The sequence below is a fragment of the Symphalangus syndactylus genome, chromosome 22 (assembly GCF_028878055.3).
Source record: "Symphalangus syndactylus isolate Jambi chromosome 22, NHGRI_mSymSyn1-v2.1_pri, whole genome shotgun sequence".
In the NCBI taxonomy this organism is placed as follows: Eukaryota; Metazoa; Chordata; class Mammalia; order Primates; family Hylobatidae; genus Symphalangus; species Symphalangus syndactylus.
The window spans coordinates 17,151,332-17,168,395 of NC_072444.2; the positions used below are offsets into that span (position 1 = coordinate 17,151,332).

General features: G+C 51.7%; 1 protein-coding gene across 18 annotated transcripts in view; it reads right to left on the minus strand.

Annotated features, from left to right (window-relative positions):
• Positions 1-17,064, minus strand: part of VWA5B1 (von Willebrand factor A domain containing 5B1) — a 60,283-nt gene that overhangs the window by 36,138 nt on the left and 7,081 nt on the right. For 15 of the 18 annotated variants that reach the window (XM_055261763.2, XM_063631633.1, XM_063631642.1 and 12 more), the window contains 4 exons: positions 7,691-7,855; positions 5,453-5,605; positions 3,851-4,121; positions 774-913 (listed from right to left, as the gene is read on the minus strand). In XM_055261763.2, coding sequence (XP_055117738.1) covers positions 774-913; positions 3,851-4,121; positions 5,453-5,605; positions 7,691-7,829 — 703 coding nt within the window. In that variant the 5' untranslated portion in view covers positions 7,830-7,855. Of the gene's footprint in view, positions 1-773; positions 914-3,850; positions 4,122-5,452; positions 5,606-7,117; positions 7,268-7,690; positions 7,856-15,282; positions 15,428-17,064 lie in introns of those variants that run through there. The other 3 variants (XM_063631634.1, XM_063631644.1, XM_063631635.1) reach the window with 3 other exon arrangements.

Below are 17,064 nucleotides of genomic sequence, written 5' to 3' on the forward strand. Positions count from 1 at the left end.
GGCCAGGCTGCCTCAATTTCCCCACCTGTAAAATGCAGGCTTAGATAGATGGTGTCTGATGGCTCTTCCTGCTCTGAACTCAGGATCTAGTGGGGGTCGGAGCAGTTGCATTCTTATAGGGCACGCACAGCCCCCAGCATGCTGCCAAGCAGATGGCTCCCAGCGCTCCGTTGGAGGGCGCTTTTTTGATGGGTGCTCCATCAATGCACCTCACACTGGAATGCAGTGTTGCTCTAGGAGAGCACGCACTGACAAGAAACCATACCCTAGTGTCCTTTTAAGGCTGTGAGTAGTTGTGGGGAGAACCTTCAGAGCAATGGTTCTTAATCCTGATTACATGTTAGAATCTCCTGGGGAGCTTTTAAATGTTTCCACAGCTGGAACACACCCCAGAATCTCTGGGGGTTGGGATCTAGGATGCAGGATGTTTGGGTGTCTCTGGGTGCTTCTGACATGCAGACAAAGTGAGAACCAGGAAGCAGCTTTACAGCTGTGGCCTCTAGGAGAGGACCAAGGGCCACCATTCCCCACAGACATTCTTCCCAGGAAGCCACTGGGGTGAAAGTTGGTTGCCTTGAAATCCATCCCGGGAAGGGACTTATCTTTGGGCTGCTTGTTGGGGCCATGGGAAATGGGGGTCCACAGGCTTTGTGTACTTTAGTTGGTCTGCCATCTGGGCCAGTTGGCTTCCCTTCCCACCCCCGTCCCATCCCGGGCAGCCTTTGGCTTTTGGCCTGAAGCCCTCCCATCCCGTCTGGACATCTCCCTCTCACCTGCGAGCAGACATGGCCCACGGATCTCCAGCTGGAAGTTGAACTCATACTCCATGGGGTTGGACGCGTCGGTGTTCAGGAGAGTTGCCAGGCACAACTTATTCCAGGCACTGTCTTTGCTGGAAAAGGGCCTGTCTTTGCTGGAAAAGGGCCAGGAGAAGGAAAGGAGACCAGACAGGGTGGAAGCAGGGGCCCAGCGCGAGAAGACAAGGAGAGGACGATGAGTTCCAGGCAGCCCAGCCCACCAAAGGGGCCCCCAGACCCATACTCTCCCACTCAACCTGACCCCAGGGAGAGCCTGGATTCTGATGTAAGGCACAGCTACCTCCAAGGAGCACCCACGCTGGGCCAGGCAGCAGGCACGGTGCTCCCGAGGGGTAGCTCACATCGTTCTCACCGCAGCTCTGGGAGGAGATGTCAGGATCTCCACTTTCCATGCAGGGAATCTGAAGCTCACTGTGGTGAGGTGACTGGCCCAAGTTCCCACTATTTTTTTTTTTTTTTTTTTTTTTTTGAGACGGAGTCTCGCTCAGTCACCCAGGCTGGAGTGCAGTGCTGCTATCTCGGCTCACTGCAAGCTCTGCCTCCTGGGTTCACGCCATTCTCCTGCCTCAGCCTCCTGAGTGGCTGGGACTACAGGCGCCCGCCACTACGCACGCCTCATTTTTTTTGTTGTTTTTAGTAGAGACGGAGTTTCCCCATGTTAGCCAGGATGGTCTCGATCTCCTGATCTCGTGATCTGCCCATCTCAGCCTCCATTCCCACGATTAAGATTTGGCAGAGTCTTGGCCCAGATCTCCTAGCCTAGGTCTGTCTGGCTCCATGGAGAAAGAGATTGTACTGCGTCACACCATGTCCCGAATCTCTTCTCTGTCTCTGTGAGCTGCAAGCCCTGTGAGTCGTTTCTCCTCTAAGTGTTTGTTTTCCTGTCCCTTAAATGGGGACAACACTTTGCAGTTGCTTTGAGGACTCCAGGAGCAACTGCTTAGCCAAGTGTCTGTCACCTGCTGAATGCTCATGTTTCGGGACCCTCCTTCTTTGCAATCTACACCCCATCTCCCATCCTGCTCTGTCTCCACAGGCACACCCCCTAAGGTCTTTAATCTATGTCCTTCCGTAGGCGCACATCCTTGTAAAATACGTGGCAGCATTTGTGTGTGATTGTGCTTTAAGCTGACGAGATTGCCATATATTATGAGTCTCCTTCAATCTCTTACTTTTTTTGGCACAATGTTTTGTCTTGAAACTCTACCCAGGTGGCTGCAAACCCAAGTCCTTGCTGCTAACTTGATGTCACTTGGGGGCATCCATTACATTGTACTTGTTGTTCCCAGCTCAGCCTCCCTGCATCCACAAATAGCGCCACCATGAATATCCCTGTCCGTGTTCCCTTTGGACTTGTGAAAGAATTTCTCCATGATCCCTGGGTGAAAGGCCACACCAAGGATTGCCAGATTGCTTTCCAGGGTGGATGTCCCCATTCCTAATTCCATTAGCAGTGAACAAGCATCCCCCTCTCCTCACTAACACTTGGCATCATCTAGTTTTTGAATTTTGTCTTGTGGCACTCTCTCTGAGCTCCTTTGAGATTCACAGGGGTTTGAGGCAGTCTTTTCCAAGACTGTCACTCTTAACTCTGCCTGCTGGAATGGGCAGGAATAAGTGTATTAGGACCCACTCAGTGGCATCAGGGCCACCTGAGCCTCTTGTTCCCTGATCCACTGAGGTCCCGATGTCCTAGCTAGGCCCTGCCTTTCAAATGCACAAGGCTCATCATCACTGGCAACACTTACAAAAACAACACACAGGCTGGCTCTCTTTGGTCTGAGACTGGCTTATGCCACCAGCTTCTCTGTTGTGCCAAGTGTCGTCCTTCAGGGCCCTGCATGATCCCCCTCATCACCACCCATCTGACCTCTCTCCTTTCCTCTCTCACTCTGCGATAGCCACACTAGCCTTTCTACTGCTGCCGTGACACATGGCACCTGCTGCTGCCTCAGGGCCTTTGCACTTGTGACTCCCTGCACAAAATATTCCCTCTAGACTATGTCCATGGCTTGCCCCCTTCATCCAGGTCAGGCCACAAATTATGCCTAGTTCTTGTCCATTGGAGCTAAAATAGCACTCGTCCCACTCTGTTCCCTTCCATCCCCCACAGCACTTATTTTCATAGAAAATGATCTCAGTTGTAAGTGCCTTAGACTGTGACCCACCACTTTTTCCCTCCTATACCACCAGGGGAGGACAGAGAAACTGTCCAAGTACTGGGCTTGTCATGTTCCCCTCCCCATCCTATGGAAACCTTCTTAATGGCTCCTTGTTGCTTTTGGGAGAAACGCAGTCTTAGCCAGGGCTGAAGGGCGTCCAATGCCTCTGCAGCCTCATCGCGTGCCACCTGTGCTTCTGTTCCTCTCCAGGGCCCTGTCCTTGCTACCCCAGGGCCTTTGTCCCTGCTGCTCTCGCCCACGGGAACGCTCCTCTCTGTGACTACATCCTCTGCATTGTTCAGTTCTCAGCTGAAACACCACTCCTTGGAGGAGCCTGGCCCCGCCCCTGGCCCCCCAGGTTGGGTCCCTCTTTTATACTCTTAGCCCAATGAACTTCTCCTTCCTTGTACTTTTCAGTCAAAAACACATTCCAGTACATAATTAGTCACATAATTAGTTGTGTTATTCGTTAGATAATGGTCTTCCACCAAGTTCCAAAATGTCAGGAAACATGTTGGCTTTTCTCCTTCTCTATCCCTAACAACCAGCCCAGTGTCCGGCACATCTTAGGTGCTCAGAAAGCACCTCTTGAGTAAAGTTATGAAATTTGGACAGATTGGAAATGCTGATTCCAAGCTGTCCAAATTTCATAACTTCTGGCCAGTACCATTACAGGGGCATTTCAGGGATACGTTTAAGTGCTCTAAAAGTGAGCAGGGGAGAAGCAAATGGCTCAGAGGGTGGCAAACGTACAGCAGAGCCTCCCCATCTCCTCCCTGTCTCCCCCCACCCCATCCCCTACTAATGTCATCTGACACACTCTCTGCTGCCCACCTGGGACTCTGATTGGTCTGGGCATGGCTTCCTTACCCCTGGGCCTGTTGGTTGGAGGTGCCAGTGCTCTTGGTGCAGAACTGGGGCACAGTTGGGGCACAGACAGCAGGCAGAAGGACCCTCACAGCCCCGCTGGGCAGCGTCGGGAGCTCCGAGGAGGTGCTGATGAAGATGGCGACATTCTCCATGGGGGCAATGGTCCCCAGGTTGGCCACGAACAGGATCCGCTCCAAATCCTCGTCCAAGGTCACCTTTCCCGGTGTGCAGGAATGAGGGGCGATGGAAACCCCCTCTTGCAGAATGTTCCCTAAGTGCCAGGCTGGCGTCAGGGGCTGTACATAGATTATCTCTGATCCCCTCTAAGATTGCTCTTGTGGTAAGTGTGAGTGGCCCCATTTTGCTGATGGGAAAATCAAGGCTCAGCTTGAGGGTGTGACTTGTGAATAAGCAACCCATTGAACCAGGATCTGAACCCCCATGCGCCTGACTCTAGGCCTGTGAACTTTCCACTCTACCTTGCTGGGAGTGGAAAACTTGGACTCACAAAACGCCCAACAGAGGGTCACATCTTCATCCTCCAAACTCTACTTCCCACCCCAAGAACCAAATCAAAGCATCCTCCACCTTGGGGATCCATACTTTTGCTCATGCTTTTCCTTTTATCAAAACACCCATTCCTTCATCCCTAATTAGCCAGTCTACCCACCCATCCAACCCCTCCATGAACACCTCCCTGGTCCCTGATCTGGGCTGGTCTTTTCCTCTAACATCATCACAACCTCTCTTGACACAGCCACTTTCCACCCCCTGCTCCCATCATGGTTACTCCTAGACAGATCCTAACTAGCCTTTCAGACTGTCATAAATCATAACAACTCAGGGACAACTTTGCACCTTACGCAGGATGAGTGCTCATTGAACGTTTTAATAACCACGTGAACAAACTTCACCTTGATCGTAGACCCAATAGTAAGAATCTCTTACATTCTATTATTCCTGGTCTGTGCTGTAGCCCTGGCTCTTCCGCTAACATGCTGTGTGACGTGCTGCCTAAAAGGCACTAACAGCTGTCTTTTACTGACCTTGAGCCAGTTGCTGTCCCTCTCTGAGCCTCAGTTTCTTCAGTAGCAGGCATTAGTAGCCACGTTTTGAGTATTTACTGTGATGTGAGTCCTCTGCGTGCATTATCCTGGTTGAGCATCGGGTGAGGACAGCTATTTATTCCATTTTACAGAGGGGGTAAATTTTTTCTCTAAGCTCACACCATTTGTGAGCAACAGGAAAGGGAGTCAAATCCTGGTGTGACTTGTCCCACAGCCTCTGAACTTAAAAGATATGTTATTCTGTTCTCTAGAGAGACCTTTAAAAACCTTTTGTTGCCTCTCTTCCTTTGATCCTCACACTTTTGAGGTGACACCAGAAAGTCAATTACCTCTGTCTTACAGACAGTGAAGCTGAGGTTCAGAGAAGTTAATTATTGGCCCAAGGTGGCACAGGATTCCGTCCAGGATTCCTGACTAGTTCAGTGCTCTTTCTTCCTGATATCCCACTGCTATCCTTGCAGTCGGCCTGAGGCTCCAGCCCAGGCAGCCTCCGGCTGACCAAACTCCAGTCCCGCTGCAGCCTTTCTGGTCTTACCTGTGACTGTTGGGGATCGAACATGGGAGGCATCGAAGTGGCCGCTCTCCAGCTTGGCTTTGTCCTTGATCTGTACTGTCACGACACGGTCGGCAATGACTGCTTCAAAGCCGATCACCGTGGTGCACTCATCCAGGGGGTACACGAAGAGGCCTGTAGGAACAGGGCCCAGCATCGTGGGCTGCCCCAGGCCCACCCTGCACACCCCTTGCCTGGAAGGAAGCTGAACCCTTGGCCTGCTAGTTGGGTGGTGCCCACTGTCACTTAGTGGATGCCGAGAGGCCTCGGCAGAGAGCCAGACTGGGACCTCCCAGGTGGGTAAGTGCAGCGGCAGGGCCAGCTCTTATTTTGCAGGTGTGTGAGCCTGGTGTGGCCAGAACTTCGGATTTTCCAAGAGAGTGAAAACATGGGTTTTTGTAGGACTTGTGTGGGCCTCATAAAGCACATCTATGTGGTCAGTTTTGTCCATGGGCCACAAGTTTGCCACCTGTGGCATGGAAGATTGGGGCTTTAGAGGAAGACTAGGGTTCTAATCCAGGCCCCGTCATGTTTCCTAGCCAGGTGACTTTGGATAAGACACTTAGCTTCTCCAGGCCTCCCAGCACCACCTGTAAGATGGGGATAATGAAGCCTAACTCTCAGGGTTGTAGTGAGAATTGAAAAAATAGGCATCATTTATTAAACCACGTGCCACACATTATTATATCTTAGTGCTTCTCAAACTTGAGAAGCTCACGAATGACCTCGGGTTTTGTTAAAATGCAGATTCAGATTCAGTAGCTCTGGAGTGGGGCCAGACATCCTGCAGTTCTAAGCAGCTTCTGAGTAATGCTGGCAGCTGGGGATCACATTTACAGTGTTAAGGTCTTATTTTATCTACCCTTTTAATATCGGAACAGCACAATGCTGGGTCCAGGGTGAGCCCCTCACAAACCCCGACCTCCGCTCCCTCTGGGCCTCAGTTTCCTCATCTGTAAAATGGGGGCACTTGTTCCTTCTGCATGTGGAAAGCCAAAGGGCTGTTGGAAGTTATTTGGTTATTTAGCCCCGTGAGTCCGCAGGTGGATCCTAATTTAAGTCGCCCTCTCTAGGTTTCCTTGAACACAGGAACAGGGCCATTTGCCCTGCCCAGGAGATTTCTAAGGGGAAGAAAGTTTCCCTGCAGCTCCCTTTGGGTAGTGTTGGTCCTCAGGGCAGCCTGCAGGGGTTTCGGAACCTCAGGTGGGGCTGAGGTTTGGTCACCAAAAGTTGGTGACCAAAGACATGAAGTTTGGTGGTTACGAGGCCCCATCACTGCGGATAGGAAGGGAATCCTGGCTGGTGCCCTCCTAGCCTTCCCACAATTCCCCTCTTGAAGTGGAAGGAGAGGAGTTTGATTTACAAATGACTCTGGCAGGCCAGTGTGACTCCACACCCCTGACCGTGGTTCATATTCACAGATGGTTTCTCAGTCCACAAAGTCCTGCCTTCTGTATTACCTCATCTGCTCCGCCACAACCCAGGGCATCTGGACAGCAGAGTGGAGCATCGTGATTTTGAGGGGGGCGGCAGCTTCCCCAGGGTCATAGGAGCAAGAACCATGGCTAGGAGTGGAGGCTCCTGGCTTTGACTGAGTCTTGATGCCTCTCCTCTTGTGAGGCTCCCTGGAGAAAGTGTGGGACTGACCTGTGGACAGTGTGCCTTGCAGACTGTAAAAGTGTGGGGACCGTTTGGCGCTGTGGGTCATGCTTGTAATCCCAGTACTTTGGGAGGCCGAGGTGGGTGGATCGCTTGAGCTCAGGAGTTCGAGACCAGACTGGGCAACATGGCAAAACCCCATCTCTACAAAAAGTGCAAAAATTAGTTGGGTGTGGTGGCACATGCCTGTAGTCCCAGCTACTTGGGAGGCTGAAGTGGGAGGATCTCTTGGGCCTGGGAGGTGGAGGCTGCAGTGAACCGTGATCACACCACTGCATTCAAGTCTGGGCAACAGAATGAGACCCTGTCTCAAAGAAAAAGAAAAGTGTGGGGACATTTGGCTGGGGCTGAATCCAAACCTCCTCAGCTCAAATCCTGACCCTCCTTGTTATTAGCTTTTAGGCCTGCAAAGCAGAAATAGTCTCACCATTTTACAGATGAGGAAACAGACTTGGAGGGGTGGCATGACTTGCCTAAGGTCAGTCAGCCAGTAAATGTCAAGACAGGGATTCAATGTGGAGGAGGGGGTGGTCCCGGGGAGGCCCCAGCAGGTGTCCTTACCCTGGAAGGGCTGGGCTTCCAGGTTGCCATAGGTGAGGGAGGCAGTTAGGCCCAGGGCATAACCACTGACACAGGAGGTGACATCAGATGCGGTGAGGGGCAGGGCTGCCCCCGTGATCCAATTCAGCAAGCCGGGCATCCCGCTGGCTACTCAGCCTTCAGAACCTGCGAGACACAGGAAGGGCAGGAAGTGGGAAGAGGCTCCCCCAGGTCCCCTCAACCTAGTTTTCCCATTTCAGACACCCCCAAGCAATCAGAACATCATTGTTTTCATTTTCCCCAAGAACTTCCCAGTTCCTGGGAAGGAAGTGACCGCAGGATAACTACCAATCTCCCCTGAGAAGAGGAGAAGTGGCCATTCTCTTCCTTTCATTTTACAGGTAGAGAAACTGAGGCTTGAAAGCATGTGACCTGTTGGGATTCACTCAAAGCGTTGGCGCATAGTCAGGCCTAGAGCCCAGGAAGCCTCAGGTTCAGCCTGGAATTCTCCCCAACAGACCATGTAGGGAGGGGAGTCGAGGGGCTCAGGCTCTGACCCCATCCTCTGTGTGTCCAGTAATCCCTAAGCCTCAGATGCTGCCTCTGCAGAATGAGGCCATTGGAATAGCTCACCACGTCCCTCCTTCTCTGACTTCAGTGAGGCTGCCCACTGCAGTGAACACTTGGTAGGTGAGGGCCAACCCCAATAGTCACCAAAGTAAGGGGAGCCACATTCTTCCAGGTGTAGAGGCTAAAACCTGGGAGTCATTCCTGCACCTCTTTCTCACCACCCCCCACCCCCCGCCCGCAACACACACACACAGCCAATCCATCGCCAAGACCCGTTCTCTGGAAAAGCCCTTGTATCCATCCACATCCTCCCTTCATGGCCACCAGCACCCTGTCCCAGGCCACCACCACCTCCGCCTGGACTGCAGCTCCTGATCTGCCTTTTGAATCTACTCTTGCCCAAGAATCCATCTTCCACCCACTGGCCAGAACAAACATGCTGGACACATAAACTGGACAGGTCTCTGCTACCCTACTCCCCTCTTCTACCCACCAATGGTCTCCCTTGCTCCTTGGACAGAGAACCAAAGCTTAAGGTGGCCTGGGGCTCTATGGGGTTGGGCCCCTGCTGGCCTCTCCAGCCCAGCATCACCACGGTCCCCAAACACACCCTGTGGGTCTCAGCAGTTTCCACTCCGGACACGTGTCCTGTTCCTTCCATCCCTGTGCTTGCTGCTCCACCTGGAAGGCCCACCCCATGCCCATTTTTAAACTAGTAACCCCCTACTCATCCTTCATGGTCAACTTGGGTCCCCCTGCAGGGAGGCCAGACCAGTGTGCCCAGCATCCTCTGTCATCCCCCCACAGAGCTGAGTTTTTCTCCCCAAGAGTATCTCTATCCATTTGTTTTGCTGCGTTCTGTTTCTGAGCGATGTCTGTTACTCTGTGTTTCCCATTTGAGCATAGGCGCTACCTACATACGTGGGCATGGGCCACATCGACTTTGGCTTCACCTTGATTGGACTTTGGCTTCACAACCCCCTTTGTGTTGATTGAATGAATAAGAGAATGCATGGCTTTCATCCTTGCAGCATGAAGGCCTCCATAGCACTTCTCAGGACCATGTCTCAATGATCTAGGGCCTCCTAAGACCCCCGCCCAAGTAATCACAAGCCTTGAAGAAGTGGGGTGGGAATGGGAAGCAAAGTCAAATGAAGGGTGTGGGATAGAAGTTTGAGGTCAGATTCCCTCTGTTTTTCCTATCTGTGGGGTAGGTGCCAGGCAAAGCTTCCCTGGGCTGGTAGCCTGCTGCCCTTTATTTGCAAGGCTGTTCAATGAGTGCTGAGTACCCTGCTCTTTCTCAAAGAAGGGACTGTTTCCCCCTGGGTCCTCTCCATGTCCCCAGCTGAGATCCTCAGGTGCTCCCCCATACCCCGGCACCCCGCCAGGCCAGCAGTGGCTTTTTAATTATGTTCTCCCTCTGGGCTTATCTCCTGTTGGGCTGACTGACAGCACCAGGCAGATAAAGAGCCGGGAGGGAGCTGCTGTCTCCCCAAGTGGCCTTCTCTCAGGAGATCTCTCTCCTGGTGGCCAGAGCAAAACCTGGCAACTTCAAGGGGGTGGCAGGCAGGGGTGACAGTGCAGGACAAAATGGCGGCCTTCATTTCCTGACAGAGCCACGTATCCACCTCCTAATGTTTGCTCCCCCCACCCGCCCTCCCCGCATCCTGGTTTGCTCCTGTCTGGAATGCTGATTGGGGAACAAAGCCTTAGGGAGCCAGCATCCAGACATGCAGCTATCCCAGACCTCAGCTCCAGTCCACCTTGCAGTGAGATTCTGCCGAAGGCATCTTATCCAACCCAGTCTACCCACACTGTCCATGGCCCAGGGAGCGGTGCTTAGATGAGGGACATCTGATAACAGACGGCAGACTCCCTCAGCATTGACCCTTTAGGAATGCCATGCAGCCATAAAAAAAGAACAAAACCATGTCCTTTGCAGCAACATGGATGCAGCTGGAGGCCATTAGCCTAAGTGAATAATGCAGGAACAGAAAACAAAAAACCCCATGTTCTCACTTGTAAGTGGGAGCTTAACATTGTTTACTCATGGACATAAAGATGGCAATAATAGACACTTGGGACAACTGGTCGGGGAGGGAAGGAGTGGGGAAAGGGTTGAAAAACTAACTGTTGGGTACTGTGCTAACTACCTGGGTGACGGGATCAGTCATACCACAAAACTCACCATCATGCAATATATCCATGTAACAAACCTGTATATGTATCCCCTAAATCTAAAATAAAATTTGGAATTACTTTAAAAAAACATACATACACACACACACACACACGCACGCAAATAAAAACCCAAAATCTATATTACAAAAAAAAAAAAAAAAAGAATGTCAGAACCCCTTGGAAAGAATAAACTTTAAATCCTGTGGGGGCCTGGTTAATGCAAATTTTTTATCAGTTCATCCAGCATTGATAAGCACCTACTGTATTCCAGGCCCTGAATTAGCCACTGGCTATACAAAGATGAGACACAGCCCAAATGGCAAGAAGTTTATAATCTAGCAGCAGAGGAAATGTGGCAGTGAGAAAAGGTCATAGCAATGACAGCTGGAATTTATTAAACATTGAAAATGTGCCAGGCACATACATTATCTCATTTAATCCTCATAAAACCTTCTAAGGTATTATTCTTCTGCAGATGAGGACAGTGAGGCCTCAAGGGAGTGTGCTGGCTTTGGATGTGGGTTTGGGGTGCCTCAAGGGCACACAGGTAAATGGATGTTCGTGTAGGACTTTCTCCTTGGAGGGGCCCGGGGCCATCCCCATGAGAGATGGGGACCATGAAGACCAGAGTAGATTATGCTGAGTGTCTTCCCTTCCAGCTCTGTCCCAACCTGGGCCTCAGGTGGGTGCAGGCCACAGGGAACACCCAGGGACAGGGACGAGGCCATGGCATTTCTGGGTCAGAGTGTGGGAAGCCAGGGCTTAGTCTTAGGAATGGTATCTGGTGTGAGTGGGGCTTGTCAAGTGTGTGAGGGTCAACACTATGTTTACCTTCCCCACCTCCTTCCTCAGTGTTCCACACAACATATCTTTGCCCAGTTCCTTGACTTTTGGGATGCTACATCTGGAAAAGAGCTGGTGAGATGAGAGAAACCAGAAAGGGATTGAGTGGAGCTGGCAGAAGGGGCCAGGGGAGAAGAGGGAGGGAGGGCCTTAAAGAACAAGGGAGGGAGGACTGGAGAAGGCAAGAAAAAAGGATTTTTAAGAGGGGATGCCCGAAGTTATAAATTGGATCCCCTCTCATATTCTCTAAGAGGCACACAGAAAGATTGGAATGATTTGAGGCTCTGGACTGTGTTTTCCTGATGAAACGTTGGGTCAAACCTGGATGCTAAGAGTTCTATATGGCTTAGAGGAGGTTCCTGGTGTGCCTGTTAAATACCAATACTTTTGTGATGGCCTAGAGATGATAAATCCCAAATAGTTGCTGTCCTTCTGGGCAGGACATTATTCATATTTATGCCTGGCACATAATAGGTGCTCAATAAATATTTCTAAAGTGAAATGAATGAATGAGTGCCAGCAGCCTCCCAAGGACACTGAAGGACACCAGGTGCTGGGGATGCAGTGGGAACAGGCAGGCATGAGTAGAGATACTAATGGAAGAGACAGCCAGTAAATAAAGGTAGAAGTTCATGATCTGGCCTCTTCTTGTCATCCCCGCTGCGGCAGCCACATTGTCCCCTTACAGTCTACTCCCAGTGGAGCAGTCAGAGTCGTCCTTTGAAGGTAAGGATCCAGTTGTGTGACTCCATGGCTCAAACTCCCTGATGGCCCCTACATCCCTCAAGCCCCCATTGATCTGAGCTCCTGCTGGTTTCCCTTCTGACCACCCCCTTAATTGATTCACTCCAGCCTCTAGACATGCACGTGCTCGTGGCTCACTCCCTCACCCCTTCACATCTGCTCAGGTGGCACCTTCTCAGGAAGGGCCCTGAAAACCTGCTTTAAAATTGCACCCCTCTCCTCCTTTCCTTCAGATCCCTCATCCTGCTCTGTTTGGATTTTTTTCCGTAGCATGTCTCTCCAATGTCTTATGTAGAAAACATTTATTGCATTTATTGCTTTTCATCTGCTTCCTTCCACAAAGGCGGGGATTGGGGCCTGTTTTTCTCATTGATACATCCTAAGTACCTTGAACTGTGCTTGCCCTCACAGAAAGGGGTGAAACATATTTGTTGAATGAATGCGTGGATCCATATGTCATCACAATGCCAGGCTGGTCGTTTCTGGGTTTTGCATGGGTTCCGCTGAGGGAGAGATATCCTCTGGCCACGAGGTCAGGGGCGGCTCCACAGAGAAGCTACAGAGGTTCAATCTGTCGGGTTCCCATTCCAGTTTTTATGTACCATGGCCCAAACCCACCCTTCCTGCCCACCATAGGTGCCACCCATCTTGTAACAGGCCGTCAACTCACGGGGGAAGCTCTGTAATTCTGTGCCCCTGAGTCAGCTCCTGGCCACTGCCCACCTCTCCAAACCTCCCCCTGCGTCCTCTACAGCTGCCCTTGCATGGCCAGCAAACTCCCCCAGATCCTGTGCCTCTCCTGAGACTCTCTGTGTCCTTGGTCCCAGTTGCTGCTCCAAGGCTGTCACTTTTCTGTCCTCCTGTCAAAACCCTTCTCCTTGGGGGGCTGATGCCTTTTGGCTATCCCATCCTTGTGGCTTGCCTTCTCTAAGGTCTCAATCATACTCCTTTAGTCAACACTTGGTGCTTGGCTCATGACTTCCTCTGTTCCCCAAGCCCTGCCATCATCTCACGTGACTCGAACATCCTTGGGAACAGTGCATCAACACCTTGGGCATTTGCCCCTCGATCCCGCATGTCAGCAACCTTTGCTTTCTTCCCAGCTCAGCCTGCATTTCCACTCCCATGCCTTGAACTTCACATACCATCTGTGATGGTTCCATCTTCAAGACCACTCACTCATTCCTAAAATTGCAACCTTCCAACACTTTCCAGCTTCCTTTCTTTGTTTTTTTTCCTTAGCACTTATCACCATCTGACATAATGTATATCTTGCTTATTTATCTTGTTTAATGTGTCTCCTAACCCTCGCGAGGGCCAGGATTTTGTTTTAGTTTATTTACTGCTGTATCCACTGCCCGTAGAGTAGTGCCAGGCACATAATAGATGCTCAGTAAGTATTTGCTGAATGGATGAAATACCACTCTGAGTGCTTTACATATATGATTTTCAGCATCTCTCGGAGGTAGCTACTCTTAGTATCCCGATTTGATAAATGAAAATACCAAGGCTCTAAGAGGTGAGGCAACTTGCCCATGGCCACACAGCGAGTAAACAATGAGGCTAAGCGTAAACCAAAGCAGAAGGACCATGTGCTTAAACATGAGGGTACACTATCTCCTGCGTTGAGCTTCCCCCAAGCCTTGTCACCTCTGCCTGAGCGAGTCTTGCAATCCTCTCTTCTCTCTTCCTCTTGCTGCTGCTTCACTGATCTCCCCTAGACTGTATCATCTCCTACCTATTCCTTCAACCTCCAGGCTGTTTCCCTTCTGGTCCCCTCTGTCACCACACACACACACATGCACGCACACACACACACCCCTCCATTTTTCCTGAGCGTAATGACTTCCCATTGATTTTGTCCAAAAGAGTAAGTCAAACATCTAGTGTGGCATTCAAGGCTGTCCCCATTGGGTCCCCATCTCTTTCCAGTGCCACCGCTCTCCACGTTCTACATGCTCGCCTTCCTCCAAACACACTGACTCTCTCACCATGCCCTGAACATGTCAGGTTCTTTGCCACCCTTTGCCTCCTCTGCCTTCAAAGTCTTGTTCATCTTTCAAGGCTTAGATCCACCTCCTTCAGGAAGCCTTCTCCTTCTCTGACACTCCAGTCCATCAGACACGCTCTCCTTGGGGCTTCCATAGCCTTTGGGCCCTTGTCTATCACACCCCACATCCTGTGGCACTGTAACCACTCATCTGCAATGGCTTTATCTTCCCATGGGGCTGTGAGTTCTGAAATAGCAATGGCTGCACCTCCTCCTTTGCCTTGTTCCAGCTCCCTGGACTGTGCTTGGTTTGGACGAGGGACTCTGAATAAGGGCATCTACCAGTTTCTAGTGCTTTACAGGCATTGCTAATACACCTACTCCCAATTTCCAGGATCAGACGGAGGTCCAAAAGCCATCACACAGCCAGAGAGTGGCCAAGCTGAATGGAAACCAGCCCGGACTCCAAAGCCTGCTCTTTCCCCCGCTCAGGCTGCTTCCCAGTTCATGCTGAGCACCGGAGGGAAGAGAGTGCTGGTGCCCTGCTGGCTTCAGCCATCACAAGGGAGGTGGAGGTGGCAGGTGGCTGTGTCAGGGCTCCTGGGGTCAAGGAGAAGGCCCTCATGCCCCTCTTGCTGGGGGATATTTGCTTTTCAGAAAGAGATTGGGAAGGCAGAAACTTGCCCACGGGGTAGTGGTTAGGGGTGCCTAGGTCCCAGTCTCTGGGGAACTGCCTGAGGTTAGAGTCCCTGGGATGGCCACTTCCATAGTAATTGGCCCAGTCACTCTGCTGGGCTCTGCCAGTCACATTTTGCGTATTCTTGAGCAAGTTACTTAACCTCCTTGTGCCTTAGCTTCCTCCAGGTCTGAGCTGGGAAGGTCCCATGGGCCTCTGCTTAGCATCTGCTTTAGTAACCCCTGACCCTGACTCTGATCTTATTGCTGAAATCTACCCTTTCCCTTGCATCCCCAGCACATTGTTGTCCCAGAAACATGTTCCTCCCACCTGCAAAGCCATTCTGGAAGCAACTCACCCTCACCCTCACCCTCACCCGCAGCCTCACCCTCACCCTCACCCGCAGCCTCACCCTCACCCACACCCTCACCCTCACCCTCATCCTCACCCTCACCCGCGCCCTCACCCTCACACTCACCCTGGCCTGATCCCTCCCAGATGATTCTCCATAGAGTTGGGGTCCCCTAGCTGTGTGGGCTCAGCCAGGCCTGGGCTAGACGAAGACTGTGAGCCCACAAGCAATTCTGGGCTTGCCACCTGCCTTCTTACCTGGGGCTAGGGGCCCTTGCTTCTTTTCTCATCTCCGGCCCCTCTAGGAAGTCCAGCTTTCATGGCCCCTTTAGAAGCCTGTGCTCCAAGGGCCACCCAATCACAGATAGCACCAACACTCGTATCAAAGTGGGGCCAAGTCGGTGGGTTCTCTGGATCTGGTTTGATTGTTCTAACCTTCTAGAATTCTGGGCTTCTCCTATTCTGGTCTCCTTCTTCTAAACCTCCCCACGTAGGCCTATATCCAGCCAACATGGGTAACAAATCCCTGATTGTGAGGCCCACCCTCACCCCATTTACCCCATGCTCCAGCCAGTCAAGACATCTTGCTATGCCTCCAAACAAGGCTGACTTCTGCTACCGCCATCTCTTCTGGCACTGTGGGCTTTGCCAGGAATGCTGTCTCCACCTCTCCCTCCTTAGCCATCCTTCAAGGCCAGCTTCAATGCCACCACCTCCATGGAGCCTTCTCGGGGTCCTGCATTGCCTAAGATTGCCCCCTGCCACCAGCACAGTCAGCACCACTCATGTTATCTGTCTCATTATCCATGTGCCGTGTGTCCATTTAACAGACCTATCTGGAGGATCTGCTCTGTGCCAGACACTGTGCTAGGCTGAGCTACCTCAATGACCAAGAAGTACAGGACCCCTGCCCTCAGGCCTTGTGTCCTGTCCCCCACCCACCCCAACCAGGGGCAGTTAGCCCCCAGAACTTGAGGCAGGATACTCTGTCTCTCCCCAGTGTCTGGCCCATAGTTGGTGCTCAACAATGAATGGATGGCATGTGCTCTATTGGTTGAATGAATGAGTGAGTGGCCAAATAAATAGAATGAAATGTGTCACGGGGTGGATATAGGCCTTGGCTGTGGGTTCATCTAAAGAATCTAACAATGGGAGAAATTTTTTCAGCCCAGAGCCCATGAGATTCTATCCTGGAGATAGCTGTAGTCTCCTTTGGTGGGGGCTGAGGGTAGGCGGAGTAGTCAAGGCACAGAATGCTCAGACTTCTCGGTGCTTTATGTCCTCACACTGCCTGAGAGACCTGGAGTCCAGCCAGTTGAGACGTCCTGGACAGTCAGTCTGGACAGGAAGCTGGGGCCAAGCCACCCACGGTGTCTGGGGCTTCCAGCTAGGAGACTGTTTGGCCCTGCTAAAGAAGGGGGAAATAGGCACATCCACATTTGAAAAGATGAATGAGGGCCATCTATCTGGGCTAAGCGTCTGAAAAGATGCTTGTCGGATTAGATCAACGAGGGAGTGGTTTACATATACGGAAATTGTGCCATGCCTGTCCACTGGGGGCCCAGTAAGATTCCTGCGTTGGAGCCTCTGCTCACTGAAGGTCACTCAGAAATGTGCCCACACATCGCTGGGAAAATTGGGCTTTATTACACAAATTCAGTTTACACCCACCTTTCCAGGGGCATGTTTGCAAGGTGAGCTCACCCAGCAGAGCTGCCAGCATCCCTGTGGCTCCACTGAAAAGCACTAAGTAAACTCTCTATGTGGCTTCGAGCCTTGTCCCTGTCTCCAGCACACCGCGCCCCGTGTGCTGAGGGGCTCACCGGCTGGTGGCGCAGAGGGAGAGCTGTTTTTGAATCCAGCCACTGCCCCTCTAGAGCTACTCTGTTGCAGTGGGGCTCCTAGGGAGTTGAAGAGTAAATCCTTGTGCTGTGCCTGCCCGCAAAACCTGGAAGTGGTAAAATGACAGGCTAGGAAGTGAATTCCTGCCCCTGGAACCTGCCTTTCCTCTTCCTTCTCCAGTGCTCTCTCATTGGATGC